This window comes from Seriola dumerili, unplaced genomic scaffold (assembly GCF_002260705.1).
Source record: "Seriola dumerili isolate Sdu_G_001 unplaced genomic scaffold, Sdu_1.0 BDQW01000276.1, whole genome shotgun sequence".
Lineage (NCBI taxonomy): Eukaryota > Metazoa > Chordata > Actinopteri > Carangiformes > Carangidae > Seriola > Seriola dumerili.
The window spans coordinates 736,047-754,105 of NW_019174531.1; the positions used below are offsets into that span (position 1 = coordinate 736,047).

The following is an 18,059-nucleotide window of genomic DNA, read 5'->3' on the forward strand; positions in this document are numbered from 1 at the left end:
TTCTCATCGTCACTGTTTTTCATCTGATATTTGAGTTTAATATCAATGTTTGGTGAATTCTCTGAGTTTAAATTATGTTTGAAAATATTGTAGTTACAGGATGTATAGTTAGTATAGTTGTACTTTGATTCAATTTCATGCTAATTCATAAACATACAATTTGAATTGCACATTAACATTTTACATACAAAACATATGATGAACATAAGAAACATGATGATGATATGATGATGATTTTTTCTAAATTAAATCACCCAAAAGTCATGGATTGATAATGAAACAATCTGCTCCCGATTGAAAGAGACATAAACAACGCAGCTTGCTTCTATTTGAGGCCATTTTGTGTCTCTTTGTAGTTTTGTGTCTCTATGAATTTTGCATCTCTATTACTCTTGGTGGTTGTTTTTGACTCTTTGTGGTTGTTTTGCTTCCCTTTGTAGTCATTTTATGCTCTTGTGGTCATTTTGCTGAGCCATTCTGCATGTCTGAGTTCTTTGTGGTTGTTTTGCTCTCCTTCATAGTCCTTTTGCATCTTTTTGTATTTCTTTTGCATCTCCTTGTGGTCATTGTGGTTGTTTTCTGTCTCTGTAGTTGTTTTGTGGTCATTTCGCTCCTCTTTGTTGTCGTTTTGTGTCTCTTTTGTTGTCTTTGTCTCTCTGTGGACTTTCCAACAACAAATGTTAACAGTCATTTTAAACAGAGGGTTCTGGCACAGCGGCCCCTCAGACACCTTGGGTCTTTGCCCAGTGGACCCAGTTCAGTAATCCATTCATGCCATCAATATATAAAATAGTTCAACCTGACTCTACTTGTACCATCTGCAACATCAAAGATCTGGTGCATCAGTAATATTACATATACAGAATGTAACAATATCCTTCTGCAATGGGCTTTCTGCTCATTAATTACAACTATTGATTCTTTAAGTATAATTTGCTGATGGTACTAATGCATTTTTACTTGTAAAACTGGATTTTCACTCTGCGGTGTTGCCACTTATAATGAAGTAAATGATCTAATTCTTCTTCCATCACAGTAAATAATGAGAGGGGTACAGCATGCTACTGTACCGTCTTGCATAACTACGTCAGTACACGGTGTATTGGCCTACTTTACCGTGGTAGTACACGGCTGAATCATACTCTCGTCGTCTGTCTATGACGCAACGACGCACACGAACCTTCTGCTCCGACGCTGATATGAAAAAAACAAATAAACCTGTCAAACTCACCTCACTACAGCGACTACCGTTTCCGCTTTACAGGGATACTTTCAAAATAAATGCATGGGAATGGCCATACGGAGACGAAGTTGAAAAAAATGAAAAATCTATGTAGTACGCATGTACGTGGTCAAGTAATGTACATAACAATTTACACAATACATTGATACAATCGGTGTAGAACATACGATTCTGCCATTGGTTAAAGTAACAAAGTACATTTACCCAAATACAATTTTAAGGTACTTACCACGAGTATCAATTTCATGCTACTTTATACATCTACTTCACTTCAGAGGGAAATATTGTACTTTTCTCTCCACTACATGTATCAATGAAAAATATGTGACATACTTACTCGTCACTTTTCAGATTAAGACATCACATATAATAATCATATTAAATACAAAGCAGTGTCAAAGATTAAACCAGAACAAACATTTTGGCTTGTGACCCCTTCAGATGTCTTTGAGTTGTTAGTATTGTCACCAAAGCTTCAATGATCGGTTTAATGTGAGAACAAGCCATGTAAAACCCAGGAATTTAATGTTTAGCTAATTTTGTTTGGTTTAATGTTAAACAAGGGATTTGTTTGGGATTTTTTGTGAAATGTACCTTTCATTTTATAGGGGCATTTTATTATTATTATTATTATTATTATTATTATTATGACTGATGTTATTGTTGTTTAGTTTTCCATCTTTTAACTGCTTATTTGGAGAATGCTTTAGTTGAAACTTTTATTTTGAAATATTCAAACCGGATCCATTTCACGGCCGTTGCTTGCTTGTAACGGCGGTATAAAAAATGGCCATCGTCATATTCGTTGAACTATCGGTGCCTTTTTTATTAAACTGTCCCTTTTATTAACAAGTCGACAGAGTAAACAATGCGAGTCGTGGCGACGCTAGCTGAAACCGGAGCTAACGGGCGGTAGTCAGATCGTTTCCCGGCCGTCAGAGCGGCTCTGTGTGCGGCTGAAGCAGATGGGTGCTCGGTGTATTTGGGTAAAAGGCGGAAGACTGCGTATCAACAGACCCAACCAGAGATGCTATACAGCTACAGCCGCTAGCCAGCTAACTGTTTGTTGCAAGATGTTGGTAAACAGGAGCCGATTCGCCAGGTAAACTCACAGCGGGCCGACGGGGGACTGTCGGTGGTGTCTGTGCACGGTTAGTGGCAGCCTCAGACCCGCTGCCACTTGTGGAGAATTGACCCGTTTAACACAATGTTCAGCTAGCTAGTGTTAGCTAGGACGACTGTTGGGATGTTGTCGTTCCTCTTTCTCTTCCTTTCTCTGTGATTGGAGCCTTGAATATATTGGCAAACATCTCTGTCCTCTCCCTCTCTCTCTCTCTCTGTCTCTCTGTCTCTCTGTCTCTCTCTCTCTCTCTCTCTCTCCCCCTCCCTCCCTCTCTCCCCCCCTGTGTGTGTGTGCGTGCTTGCGTGTGTGTGTGTGTGTGTGTGGACAGGAAGTGCATGTTCTGCTGCAGCCTCAGTTTGATCGCAGGAGCTGAAATAACCAGGGTGGATCAGTTAGTTCGGTGAGCACAGGGCTGCAGGCATCAGGGCTTTTACCCAAAGTGGAGCAAAAGTGTTTTATCAGTTCATTTCTTAAGGCTTATTCCCCTGTTTGTTTGTTTTTTGTTTGTTTTTTTGCATGATTTGCCCTGTTGACCACACTCTTCTGCAATTTACATGGCTCAACATCAGTTTCTCTAAAGCATGCAACAGATATTTTTGTTGTTTGGTTGATAAAGTCCAGCTAGATAAGATAAGTAGCCAGAGGAAAGATAATATAAGGGATGCATTAAATTGCTATCGTTATAGATGATTAGTTGGAGATTGTGAGAAAATGTGCCCTGAGTACAGACAGGTAAAAGACCCCACACCCCTGCTTTATAGGATCCCCAGACGATCACATCGTTGTTTTGGGTCCTTGTAATTGTTTTGTCTTTGGTCAATTTGTGTCTCTTTGTAGTTGAGTCTCTCTGTAGTTGTTTTGTGTCATTTAAATGAGCTCTGTGACTTTCAAACAAGAAATATTGACAGCCACTTCAAACAGAGCCTCTGACCTCTTAGGCCCTTGGGCCTGCATCTGGCAGGCCCGTTCAGTAATCCATTCATGGTCACATTAGTAAAGAGGCAGCACAAAAGTAGGAGCACCTGCACCTAATAATTATTTCTATTCTTGATTATCTTCAAATCTTCTTATCATCTTCTTATTTGTGTCCAACCAACCATCTAAAACCCAAAATATAAAAAAAATTGCTTAAAAAATGACTATTGATTACCAAAATAGTTAGATTAATATTACATCAATTGATTAATCGACCAATCATTGCAGCACTTTAAAAAATGATGAATAATATCTACATGAGTAATAAAAAGCATGAAAATAGGAGTTTCTATATAGATCACACATGCACTCACCTGAAACACCAATTGAGCCAGAGGAGAAACATCTGCAGAATCTACGCATGCCACATATGAATGTGGCAGCAAGTAGAAGTTTACATGTCAGGTTTTGCATGTGGGTTGTGTTTCAGTCACAAGTGTTAATACTTTGTCGTCCTCAGGAATTAAGGATAACAGAGGAAGAATTTCGACAGACGATATCTTTCTTTATGGAGCCACAACAGGACGACTTGAACTGAGACAGCTCAAATACTCAGCTAGACGCAGCGCTCACTGAACCTCAGGATGGCGAGCAGGAGGAAATCCACCACCCCCTGCATGGTTCCTCCTCGAGAAACCGTCGACTCGGATCAGGAGATGGAGGACATCATGGATGTGGCAGAACCGGAGGACAGTAACGGCGTGGTGACCGTCTCCTCGGAGGTTTGCGGTCTGTCGGAGGAGCGAGGCGAGGAGGCCGACGTCAGGCAGGTGTCGGACCACTACCTGGACTTGAACATGGCAGAAGGAGGATACGAGTGCAAGTACTGCAGCTTCCAGACGTCAGAGCTCAACCTGTTCACCATGCACGTGGACACGGAGCATCCGGACGTCGTCATCAACACCTCCTATGTCTGCATGGAGTGTGACTACCACACAAAGAGGTAGAGGACCTGTGTGTGCACACAGTGTGTGTTTGAAAGTAAAGGACAGACTAGACCAAACCTGTCGCTGTAAATCATCACAGTATCAGCCACAAACAGGCATTTAAAGCTTTTACCATTTCCAGTTTTTCACATCAGAGTATTTAATGCTGGTTCATATCCTTGTTAATTAAATAGTTTTTGTCTCTGGCAACTTATGATCATTTTCAATGATTCAATAATGGAAGCAACAATTACTTCAAAATAATGTTTATTAGTTATAAGACAAACATATCTGTCATACGTGTCTAAATTTGCCAGAACCAATATTAAATTATTATTTAATTACAAAATGAAAATACCCCTAACATCTTAGGTGCATTGTAATCGATATATCAAAAAAAGAATCGCCAAGTTAATCAATAATGAAAATAATCGTTAGTTGCAGCCCTAAATAAATTCAATGACTGTTGCTCTCAGTGATAAACTCACTGAATTCTTAGCAACTTTGCACCTTTGATGGAACAAAGTTTCTTTTACCTCCTAGTTCTAGTTGAAAAATATCAGCTTCATAAGAGGATGGGTACGATGTCAGGGCTGTTTGTCCCTTCACACACTGCGACTGAACACAGAACATAGTTCAAGTCTTGGGATGTGTATCAGACATTATATATTAGTAGTGGCCAGTGATGACGGGCTAGGATTGAATCATTGAGTCAGTTAAACTTTATTGAAGCAGTTTGTGGTAAAGGTTCACTTACTTTCACCTTTATCACAGGAACACAGATGTGTTCAGTAGATGAACTTGCTCAGGTGTCTTCACGTGACCTAAATACAGGACAGAATTACAGGTCATAACTAGGTTCATTTTGAACTTCGAACCTATTGGTCCCATCATCTGACTGTGAACTGCTGTGGTGAAGAGTGTCAGGAATATGATTTCTGCCTCATTACTCGAAAGGTTTACATTTATTTTTTCTTGAGTTATGTCTGATCAAAGAGGTATTAACCCACAATTCTCCCCCTCTAGTTATGATACACTGCTGGCCCACAATGCTCGCCTCCACCCGGGTGAGGACAACTTCACACGGACAATGGTGAAGCGAAACAACGAGACCATCTTCCAGCAGACGGTCAACGACCTCACCTTCGACGGCAGCTTCGTCAAAGTGGAGGACGACGAGGTAGAAGAGACGTCCCGCAAGGGCATCGCCCTCAGCAAGACGCCCATCATGAGGATCAAGAGCAGACTGGAACCCAAGAAGTTTGCCGCCGCGCACAAGATGGCCGTTGACGACATCATCAAAGTGGAAAGCGACGACGAGGACGATGAGAACAAGGAGCCGCCCACTCTGTCTCCTGCCCCGATGACCCCCGCCGCCGTCGCCCCTCGCCTCATCCCCGTCTCCACACCTGTGCAGGTCCAGGCCGTCCCACAGAGCATCGTGGTCAACAGCCCCAACGTGCTGCAGATTAAAGGCGGCTCCGGCGGCGGCGCCGTGCTGCCTCCAGGGACACTGGCTCAGGTTCTGTCAGCCCTGCAGAACCAGCAGAACAGTGCTCAGACCCAGACTCAGCTTCTCATCCCCATCAGCAGCATCCCCACCTACAACACGGCCATGGACAACAACGTCCTGCTGGTCAGCGCCTACAACAGGTAACTGCACCTTGAGTTTACTTTGTCTTTCCATAGAATGTTGTTCTGTAGCCTCCTTCATGGTAAGTGCATATTATTCAAAACTTTAGACGACTATGGTGGTTTTAGTTTCTTAATCTACATTTTTCTTTGTCAACAAATCCCATGAAAAGTTCCAAACCAACAACATGTTCCTCACTTCCCTCGTCTGTCTGTGGCTCTCAACTTCAAGCCCACTTGTTCTTACTGAAGACGTGAATCTATAAAGACACCTCAGACATAATATAGTTTAATTTTTCCCTTTTGTTTTTAAACAAACAGGAGGAACTAGGGTACTATTTTGAGCGTCGGACTAATCCACATTTTGGTGCTGTAGTGAGTATTTGGGGAAGCAGGTGTGTGTGTGTGTGTGTGTGTGTGTGTGTGTGTGTGTGTGTGTGTGTGTGTGTGTGTGTGTGTGTGTGTGTGTGCGTGCGTGCGTGTGCGTGCATGCGAGAGAGAGAATAAGTCAAAATACACTCCAGTGTGTGTGTTCATGGTGATGACCCAGTGCAGCAGTGTGGCTCACTGACGTGTTTTTAAGAGTTTCTGGACAATGGAGCTCTATAGCTCAGAGGAATCAGACACATCAGGCTCTGATACACAGATGGTGCTTGTGAGAGGGAGACGGTCAGTGCTGGTTTTGGTCTCTTCATGAGGTTTGTTAACAAGGAGAAAAATATAGAATATCACAAGACACATTCATTAACCATAGCTGCCTTTCAAAAGTCCTTTGCAACCTTTTTTTAAATGCAAAACACCACCCTTAAATAATTCTTTTCATTACGTCTCATGCCTGCTTGTTTATCATCTGGATTTGTTGTTTTTTTTCGTGTCAATTTCCAGCCCAGAATCATCTCTCCAGTCACTGACTACCCTCTGACATGTCAACAGGAATGATTGAGACAGTTGTCCCCACTCACGATTGCATTAGCACACAGTGGTTACAGTGACTTAATGTTCACCGTGATGGAGCAGTGACTGGCAGCAGGTTTCATGTCTCTGCAAGTTTGCAAGACTGGACCTGAAATGAAGCGGCTGTTTGGTAGGAAATCAGTGTAATATGCTGTACTTTGGAAAACAGTTTAACTGAGACATAAAAGCACAGATTTTTTTTTCGGTCGGCCTCCAACCCATGGCCGCTGCAGTTAAGACTAAACCCATGTGGTACGCACTCTACCAGGTGACCCACCGGGGTCACAGAGACAGACTGATAAATGTCACTAACACTTTGAGATGAAGGATGTGCAGAGCTTGATTTAACTCCAACAAAACAAACAAAACAAATCATAACTAGGAAGGTAGGAATAGAAGGAAACCAAAGAACCCAAATTACAATAACTAATCTCCTGAACCATCGTCTGCTGCTTCAGTTTGAACACTCATTTTAATCTTCCTCTTGCACCAAATCTATGGGAGTGCAGCACTGAATCACAGGTGAACTTCTTTAAAATTTCTCTCAGGTTAAACATCACCTTAATCTGATGATCAACACCGTAATCATTAAGTCTAGCCTCACTGAGCAGCAGATGATGTGTTTGTGACTCTGTGTGTACTTCTATCTTTGTGAGGACCAGTTTGTTATATAACTTAGGACAATTTGGACAATTTGTTTAGGTTAGAATCAGGTCTTGTTTAAGTTAGGGTAAGGTGTGTGTGTGGTTGTGTGTGTGTGTGTGTGTATATGTGGTGTAGACTGATATTGATAAATATCCCAATCAACAGTTAGACTTTTTTTTTTTGCTACAAGGCAATGAAAAAGTATCTTCACTGGCTGGTTTAAATGCATAAGTGTAGCACATGTAGAGCTGCAGCATTAGTTGATTAATCAATTAGCTGATCAACAACAATTGACTAAGAACTATTTTGTTTTCATTTGTTTAAAGACGTGAGGATTTGATGCTTTTCTTTGTCAGGACTCAGGGGTGATAGTAAACTCAGTGTGTATCGGTTTGATCCAAACAAGAAACACTATATTCCCACATTTCATAGCTGAAATGATTAGTCAGCTGATTAAGAAAATAAAAAGCAGATGAATCAATAATGAAAACAATCATCAGTTTCAACCTTAGTCATGTGCGTTATTTGGGGTAAAGCGTCATTTTGAAATAAAATCTTTTCTTTTTTTTTTTTTTTTACAGTCGCATCATATCTGCACAAAGCTGCAAAGACAAACAGAACAAAGAGCTAAATAAAACAGAGACTGCAGGGATGTGTTTTCTGTACAGCCTGTGTGGTTGTTCTGTATTTGCACTCGCATGATATCACTCTGCTGTTCCCTCTCCTTATTGAACAGCTCAGTCTGTAGGAATCTTATCAGTCAAACTCCGACTCTGTGTTGCAGATTTCCGTATCCCTCAGTGTCAGAGATCATGGGCCTTTCTTCACAGACCAAGTTCAGCGAGGAACAGATCAAGGTCTGGTTTTCTGCTCAGAGGCTCAAACATGGAGTCAGCTGGACACCAGAGGAGGTGGGTGCTTTCACACAACAGCCACATCATCTGCACCCTGATTTAGGCTGCATTTCACACATTTGTCTCTCACATCATGCTTTTCTAATTACTGTGAACGTCACAACGCTGCGTCACGTTTCACATCATGTTTTCTCTACTTTGTGGCAAAAAAAGAACTACAGAGCTACTGCACGTCTGTAGCTCTGTTGTGCTCTGTAGTTCTGCCTTCAGGCAACTGTTATCACAATAAAAGAGTGACTCACATTTTGCGACAGTTTTACGGCACGCCGCATGACATCTCCAGAGACACGGCCCAGCTTGGCTGGTGCTACCAGTACACGCGGTACAGACATCGACTACTGCTGAAGCCACTTTGTTTGAGCATTTGAAGCAGTTTTATGAACAAACAAGTGAAGACTCAGACGGATTATATTTATATACAGATTTTAAATGTAACTAATGTCTGTGATTCTTCAGTGGTGTAGAATAATTCATTTTGTTTGGGAGTGGCAATGATTTGGGGCTGGTGATGGATGGGTAGAAGGAGGTTGAAAAAGAATATCAAACAAATGGAAAAAACGGAACAAATGCGCGTGAACTAGTTCATTTTTGAAACTGTGAACTTAGTTCAAGATTTAAAAAAAAAAATGAACTATGAAGGTGAACTAGTTCATTTTCATCTGTATGAACTGAACTTTGAACTAGTTCTTTTTAAGTGTGAACCGGCACAACGCTGTTTATAAGTTTTGCCTTTGCTACACAGCTAACGTTAGCATTAACAGCTGTTGACTTACCAGTCTAGAAGAAACGTTGCAAGGTCAGCATCAAACTTCGTTCCTTTTCTCACCAAGAGCTGTCTCCAGAGGTGGGAAGCAACCCTTTTCTTTTACTAAAGTTCAGTAGCCCAGCTAGCCCTGGCCCAGTTAGTTTCATCACTTCCCGATACTGAGTCACTGTAGCGTCCAGTGGTCCCTGAAGAAGTAGCGCTGCTCCTCGGACGTATTATAACCTTATATTGTAAACGCAACTATGGAAGCTCTGTGCAAGACTGGCAAGCTGTTAATACTAAGGTTAGCTATGTAGCAATAACAAAACTTACAAATAGCTCCTTTAATCCCTCGAGTGTCAGATCACATCATGAAGTCACTGGGTTTTATTTTGTCTCATCCAGCAGCGACTGTGTTTTATTGACTCCAGCTCTCTGGAGCGAGCGGCCTGATGTTGGCAGAGTCTGAGATGTTCATCAAATCACTTCATAAAATTAATTTTTATAGACATGCTGTAATGTAGAGACCCCTTCTCTTATTATGTGACCTTTTCAAGTCTCACATAATCACTTTATTTCATTGCTTTTTAGCCACATGCCAAGTTTTTTTTTTTTTTTTTAAAATAGTTATGGTTGTGTTTTGTTGTAGTTTCTGAGCCTTTGTCATCTTGTACCTCAGGCTGAATTTGTTCAGTTCACTTTGGAGGACATGAACTGTTGTCAAGTAAAATGTGAAGCGGTTGTGTATCTGGTTGATTTTAAATTTTCGGAGAGCACATTGGATTTGGTTTTTGTTTTAAATATTGTGTGTAATTTACACAATGTATGATAAGTTACTGCTTGGAATTTATCAGTTGGTGTCAAACAACTTAATTAAATGTACAGTCACTTCATTACAGATCAATTGATCCTGCTCCCATTCTATACTGTTAATTAGAACATAAGTAACAAGAGGAATCTTGTCAAGTTAAAGACCAACTCAGTTTGTCGCCACCTCTTGATTTGTTCATCCTTTTTCCCAGTTGGGATAAAACCAGACACTTTAATGGCTCAGTAAATTTAAAACGGTTTGTTGCTCCTCTCTGCAGGTGGAGGAGGCGAGGAGGAAGAAGTTTAACGGCACGGTGCAGACCGTCCCTCAGACCATCACCGTCATCCCCGCCAACATTGCCGCAGCCACCAACGGCCTTCAGTCCATCTTCCAGACGTGTCAGATCGTCGGACAGCCGGGCCTCGTCCTCACTCAGGTGGCCGGTAACGGCAGCACCGTGCCGGTCGCCTCACCCATCACCCTGACAGTCGCAGGCGTCCCTGGCAACCAGCCCAAAGCTGCCGAACCGTCGACATCAGAATCAAAGACTGAGATGTCGGCTTCTTCAGCCAGCACGGCGCTCAGTTTGGACGCAGCGGCGACGAAACCGAAGAAGTCCAAGGAGCAGCTGGCGGAGCTGAAGGCCAGCTACAGCAGGAGGCAGTTCGCCACCGAGGCGGAGATATCTCGGCTCATGCAGGTCACCAAACTCTCCAAACGAGCAATAAAGAAGTGGTTCAGCGACACACGTTACAACCAGAGGAACTCGAAGGATCATCATGGTGTCCTGCTGAGCGAAACCTCGTCCAGCAGAGCAGCGGCGCCAGGGGGAGGCAGAGTGGGAAGGAACAGCAGCGGAAGCCTTAATGACAGCAACAACAGTGACAACACTACCACCATCGTCATCGACTCCAGCGACGATGCCAGCGACTCCTCTCCGACTTCTGCCAACGCCCCGGGGTCGTCTGGGACATCCAGCGACCCACGGGTCAAATTCCGCCACGCCTTCCCCGACTTCACGCCACAGAAGTTCAAGGAAAAGACGCCGGAGCAGCTGTTCATCCTGGAGGCCAGCTTCCAGAAATCAGACACGCCCTCGGACGAGGAGCTGAGCCGGCTGCGAGCAGAGACGAAGCTGACGAGACGCGAGGTGGACGCTTGGTTCACAGAGAGGCGAAAAATGCCTTCAGCGGGGCAGGTAAAAGAGGGAGACGTCGAAGGGGACGGCGAGAAGGTGAAACCAGCCGCTGTGCCTTCATCCTCGTCTCAGGAGAGACAGACGACTCCGCCTGTTGGCAGGAAGACGATGAAGAAGACGCCGGAGCAGCTCCACATCCTGAAGAAGGCATTCGTCCGCACGCAGTGGCCGACGCCAGAGGAGTACGACCAGATGGCAGAGGAGAGCGGCCTGCCGAGGACGTACATCGTCAACTGGTTCGGAGACACACGCTACGCCTGCAAGAACAGCAACCTGAAGTGGTACTACCTCTACCAGAGCGGGAAGGTGCACAGGCTTTGTTTCTTACTGATGTAGCCACAGTAGATAAGTAATAAGGCATTTTCTGTTTGTCAACTACTTTTTTATTTTTGTGAAGAAAGAAAAGCACCATGTGATGTCAGTTCTCTAGTTTCACTGCAGCAGTAACACTTGCAATTCACGGTAATGTTATTTAGACTTTAGAATTTGACTTGATGTTCTAAATATTTGGGATATAAGGTGGACGAGGCGCTGAACGGAGGAGCCAAGAGTCAGAAGAAGTCCAGGAAGCGTTTCCGGGGCTGGTCCAGGAGGACGCGTCGGCCGTATCCCTGCAAACGTTCCCCACAGGGGGACGCCACCGCCATCAAGGTCTGTGTATACATTTACCTGAACCTGCTGGGGATGGTTGGATCTTGTCTCATTAGAGGTCCCATGTAGATGCATAGTTACTTTAATGTGATGTATTTACTTTTGAAGCGGAGTGCAGGGGCATAGACAGGACAACAGTTACAACCAACTGTTCACCAACATATACAGTTCCAAAAGCCTGAGATGGGGTCTCCACTCTGTATTTAAAAAATAAACAAAAAAAAATAAAAATGAGTAGTCCTTGAAAATTTAAACACAGACTGTTCTATGGAGTTCAGGTGTTCATTTTATGTGTCTTCAAGTGTTAGAAATGCCTCCCTTACCTCAGTTTCTTTGTGTTGCAATAAGTAAACCATATAGTTTATTGTTTATTGCTTATTTTATGAGCGTGCACCCCACAGCCCCTCCTCTTTAAAGTCAATCAAGCAACATAAGTCAGTAAATCAGTAAACTCGTGTGTGAGGTGCTGTAGTTAAGTGTTTCACAGAGACTTGATGCATTTTAAACCGTTTACTGAGTTACATCCAAAGAACCATCCAACATCTCTGAAGCTGATTTATTTACTTTATTCTATTTTAGTATCCTATATTTAACATGTAAAACTTTTCAAATGAGAAACATTTCTTTTTATATTGTTGTAAACAGAATATTTTTACATATATTATTTGGATGTATTGTTGGGGAGCTTTTGGATGGCATATTTCATTTTTATTTTAAGTTGAGGCTTGTGGATTGCCCTCTGCTTTCACTCATGGTATGTTTTTTTTTTTTTTTTTTTATCTCAATATTGCAATACAGTACAGTTCAAACACTGACTGAAATACCTGTAAATCAAGGTACTTTATCACATTAACACAGACCTGTAAATACAATCCTGTATCAAATCAGTCCTGCTCACTGATACAACCAGAGACATTAAATAGACACATACCCGGTATAGAAACATCTCCAAAATCTCACAATATGTTCTGCACAGAGATTAAAATTAATATCAGTCTTCCTAATTAGACACATAACAAGTGTACAGAATAGCCCTGAAGTTTTCCTCAGACAAACCAAATCAGTGACTTTATATTTTAGTGTATTTCGTTTGTTTTATTCCTCTCTCCTGTAGGTGAAGTCCGGTAAGGCCTTTTTGAAGGACTACTACCTCAAACACCGAGCCCTGAGCGAGAAAGACCTGGATGACCTGGTGACAAAGTCCAGCATGAGCTACGAGCAGGTGAGGGACTGGTTCTCTGAGACAGCAAGGAGGGTGGAGGAGGGCAAAGAGCCCTTCAGCGACGAGGAGGCCGAGGGAGAAGAGGGGGAGGGTGAGGACGAGGAGGAGGAGGAAGAGGAAGAGGAGGAGGAGGAGGTGGCGGCGGCGGCGGCGGCAGAGCACGGAGACAGCGAGGGAGAGATGGAGGTGAAAGAACAAGGAGAGGAGGCCTCAGATGACGAGAGCAATGAGGAGGAGGAGGAAGAGGAGGAGGAGAAGGAGAAGGAGGAGGAGGGGGAGGAGGAGGAGAAGGAGAAGGAGGAGGAGGAGGAGGAGGAGGTGGCAGAGGAGGTGGAAGATGACGAGACGATCCAGGAGGAAGCTGAAGGTGTCAGCCAATCACAGCCTCAGGCAGAGGAGCAGACATGAGCAGACAGGTGAGCGGATGTGCTGTAATGTACAAAGCCTCGTCTGAACCAGAAATGTGGCTTCAAACATATTCTAGTGTCACATTTTAGTTTCACAAATGGCCTGAATAAGTTAGTTGGTTTAAACTGAAAGTAAATTTATCATTATTTTCATGATTTTATTTAATCTAATGTTTTTTGCCTAATTGATCCATCTATAAAATATCAGAAAATAGTGAAAAACCTCCATCACATTTGCCCACTCTAAGGTGACAACATCCATTTGTTTGTTTTTGTCCAACCATGTATGAAGGGAATGATCTTTAAAATGAAAATTAATTTTTTCAGTCAGCAGCTGGAACATCATGAACAACATGTGGTCAGCGTCACAAACTGCTCTGTCCTCAGCTGATGTTATCTTTTTTGCTTTTTCTTTTATTCCACAGACTTAGCGTTGCTTCCCCCACTGTGGAGACGACACGGAGGATGACATACATCAGTGTTTCTCAGCTGGCGGGTCGGGACCCAAAGACGGCCGCAGGAAGCTCTGACGGAGTTACAGCTCAGACGGATCATGTGATACTAAACCGAAGGGTTTGTGCCTTGGAGATGAACTTTGGGTCCTGATGGAGCTGAGAAGCACTGAGACAGTGGAGCTGAATGAAAAGGACAAAGCGTCAGGATCTAGTTTGTTTTGGCTGATGAACTGTGGGGACCAACTCAACGTTAAAGACGACGCCTCTCACCAAACAGCGGCGCCACCAGAGTAAGTTCCAGCTCTGCTCTTGTACAAATAACAAGGCTTTTATTTTGGTGAGAATGACAGGGCTTTTATTTTGGCCTTTAATGTCACTTTTCTTACAAAAAAATTCTACATTTTAAGGTAAACTTTGTATAAAGGAAAAAAAATCCAAAACATTTCTAAGAGGTGAGACCTCGTGTGGTTTCCTCGTTATTCAAACAGCTTTTTTCAGAATAACGGAGGAACCATCAGACCTTTTTCTCCAGGGAACATCCTCTCCCCAAACCCAACTACAAAAACATGTTGCTCTTCTAAAAGAAAAGGTTTTTAAAACCACATTGTTTTTTTGTGAATAGACAAATTAGTGCCATTCTGTTTATAACTTTTTGTTTTGAATCAAAAAAATGAAATGAGTGCTGGAATTAATTCCACATCAACGTTTTAACTTTTTTGTATTTTTTTCAAGTGATTTATTAAAGTCTGATCGACATCTAACGTCATGGAAACTGAATCCATTCTACTATTATTATGCTATTCTTTTGCAAGTGGTGGTAATTTCCATGTTTGCAGGTGTTTGGGTCCATTCAGTTTCATTGAAATCATCAGTTCAGTTGGAATTTACCTCCAAACACACAAGTCACTGAAGGATGGAAGTGAAACAAGACACGTGACAGGAAAATCCTTAAAGGGGAAATCCACCTTAAAACTCATCATTGAACAATTGGTGGGTTTAAAATGACCAATCAGAGTCCTGAGAATCCAGATCATGATAAAGTGGCCAATAACAACAACATTTAAAACATGCAGAGCAGAACATGTTACCTGTCAGTGCTGTGATGGATCAACTGTTTCTAAATCACCTCAAAGGTCTTTGAACTTCTGTACTGACATTTTCTGTTACTCACTGATCAACATACACTCTGACACTGATAATGATCAGCTATGTGTTGATCGGGCTGTAATGTTGGCAGCAGCTGACACAGTGTATTCACTCAGTGATCAGTTTATTATGAACAACTAGCTCACACTAACTCAGTCTAATCCAACAGTAAATCCTCCTTCATGAAGGGTTTAATGTTCAATTTGTGTTGAAACTGTTTTAGAGACGTCTTGAATTAATCCGACAGGTGTTTCTATTATTTTGTCCACCCCACCTATATCAATGAGGATAGGCTAAATAACAGAAACACCTGTCTCAGTTCAGCAGCAGCAGAAACTAAATCCTCTAAACAGCTGAATCTTCAACAAATAAAACTGAACATTAAAACTTCCACGAAGGAGAACTGCATTAGCCTGAGCCAGGCGTTCATAATAAACTGCCCACTGAGAGTAGTCCTGTATATAGATAGCTGTAGAGTGAACTGGTGAAGATGCGGTGCAGGTGGTAGTGTCAGATTTTCACAATCAAACAGTGAGGGGTCAGTGAGTCTTTGTGGAGCCACCAGTTCAACAGTCCTACATCACAAATGTTTGTTACCATGGCGTTGTGTTGACTTGGTCCAACACAACTGTTTAAATGTAAACAATAAACAACAACCAGTTTAACTCAGCACAGTCTGAAATATCCACAATCTAGAGAAATGTTTGTGCCCAGGTGAAATGACTCTGTAAAGTCGTGTCTCCTTCATCACAGCTTCTTGCACTTAGACACTAACAGATGTCACAGGTGGAATCAGAGAGAGTTCAGTGTGTGCGTGTGTACACACCACTCATATACTCAGGATGTTTTGCTTTGTAGGTAACATATGTGACCATGATGTATGAAGAGAGCTGGTTGTGTTTGAAAGATCACCTGCCCCCAAATGCTCTGTTTCTGTAGCTGGGTTTCACTCCCACAGACACAATATGGCCAAGTGCAATATACAAATGGCAGGAGCAAGGAAAAATGTGTCACAACAGACCATAAATGAGGCACTGTGGTGCTACAAATCATATTCTCCAGCCATAGTTGAAAATAACATCCTCATTTTTATATACTTCATATGGCTGCACGATACTGCGATTAATCTGGCAGATATTGCGATTTCAGTTGGAATGGTTGTTTTTTCATTTCACTTTCACTAACAAAAAATTGAAAATGATGATGATGTGATTTTTGTTGGGTCTTGTAGCATTGTCGTGCCAACAGTGCACAGTGACACATTTTACCTTTTATCAAAAAAATTGCCGCTCCTGCAATTTGTATTTTGCACTTGACCATATGTTGATTGTTTTTTAAATTGTGCAGCTCTAATACTTGTTTTTCTTTTATTTATTTTTTTCCAGTGACAGTTAAATGTAAAAATTACCATTCACACTCATATTGCTATCGCAGTATCTGCCAAAATAATCGCAATATAATTTTTTTTTTTTTTTTCCAAAGCTATCACCATTATGCATCTTAATACAAAAACACAGGTTATCACACACAGCCACAGACTGAATAGAGCACCTTCCTGCACGTTAGGTAGAGTTATTCCGTACTGCTGTACCCAGCAGGTGGGGACAGACTGAATACAGTAGAATCTCTTTGCTGTTCAGTCGACTGCAGCAGGTTTGACACCTCACTACAAAACGACCTGAGATCACAGAGTCAGTCTGTCCTGCTCAAAGACGCCACCTCATGCTAAAGTTCACGTGTGAATTAACTGAATGAATTAGATTTTTTTTTTTTACAACCCTTCATGGTTACAAAAACACAGAGTAATAAAATGACCTGTCAACAGTTTAACAGACGCTTCTTTTATAATGTAAAACAACAATGTCCAGCTCTCCTCATACTTGCCACATCTGGGTCAAGGGTCATCTGGGGATTGTTGAAAGGCATTGTGGGAAACGAAGGAAATCTGGTGCAAGTAGAACAGGCAGTTATAGAGAGACAGGGTTCACCAAAATTCACCAAAACACAAATCATGAACTAAAACCTTCATCAAATCCTGAAGTAGAAAATAAATGATGTTTTTTTTAAGGTGGATTTTTCCTTTCACCTCCAGCTCTGTTTAGATTTTCAAAAGACAAGCATGGACGCTTTAGTTTTGATGGTGGGTGGTCACATGTTGTCAGGCGTCATTTCCTCTGTGGGTTCAGTCTTTTGTGTCCTCGTCCAAAAGAGAAAAAAAAAAAAAATCAACAGCATGTTTGCTCTACTTCAGGAAACAGGCAACTTTACCTCAGTCAGTTAAGCTACAAACTCGGTAAGATTGTGACACTTACACTTTACGACAGGTTTTCTTTTTCTAGAGAATTCAATACTGTATGCATGAAAATACAAGTACACAATAATAATTATGTCTTTGAGATGGCGTTTCTTTATTTGTCCTCGCCAAAGTCAGTGAATCACTTTAAAGAGAAAAAAAAAAAAAGGAGACATAGTTATTAGTGCATTTATTTGCTCCAATACGGGTGAACTAGTTATCAATATCTTTCAGGTTTTCCACAAGAATTACAGACAGATATTTTAGGGACAAGAAACCACAGGCACTTGGCTCAGTTCGCGGGAACTTTTTAACTTTTCATAAAGAAGAAATAAGCTTTTATTTTGCTTTTCTCTGCTCTCTCTTCCTGTGTACTGAACCATGTAGGACTCTGTTAGGATATGCAAACGTCACAGAACAATCAGCAGGTAGAGCGGTGAACTGTAAAATCAATGTCTCTTTGAGGCTCTTTGTTTTTTTGTTTTTTTATGATTTGGGATCCTTGTTCGAGCTCTGTAATTTTGCAAAGTGAAGCCTTTCTGCCATTCTTTAAATTGCTTTAATAGCCAACAGTTTTTTAGTAGTTAATTTATTTATTATATCTGGACTTCATGGATATCTTTTTTTTTTTTTTTTGTCTGCAAGCAAAAAAAATAAAAAGTGAAAAAACAGCTTTGATTCAGCTGGGTTTTTTTTTTTTTTTGTTTTCCAGACTCACT

General features: G+C 41.8%; 1 protein-coding gene across 1 annotated transcript; it reads left to right on the top strand.

Annotated features, from left to right (window-relative positions):
* Nucleotides 1–2,016: 2,016 nt before the first annotated feature.
* LOC111230639 (zinc fingers and homeoboxes protein 1-like) lies at nucleotides 2,017–13,165 on the top strand (the record flags this gene model as incomplete). The annotated part of the gene is made up of 7 exons (XM_022757429.1): nucleotides 2,017–2,345; nucleotides 3,802–4,284; nucleotides 5,294–5,920; nucleotides 8,283–8,409; nucleotides 10,246–11,472; nucleotides 11,686–11,817; nucleotides 12,932–13,165. Coding segments are annotated over exons 2-7 (2,706 nt in total), but the record flags the coding sequence as incomplete, so codon positions are not given.
* Nucleotides 13,166–18,059: the final 4,894 nt, after the last annotated feature.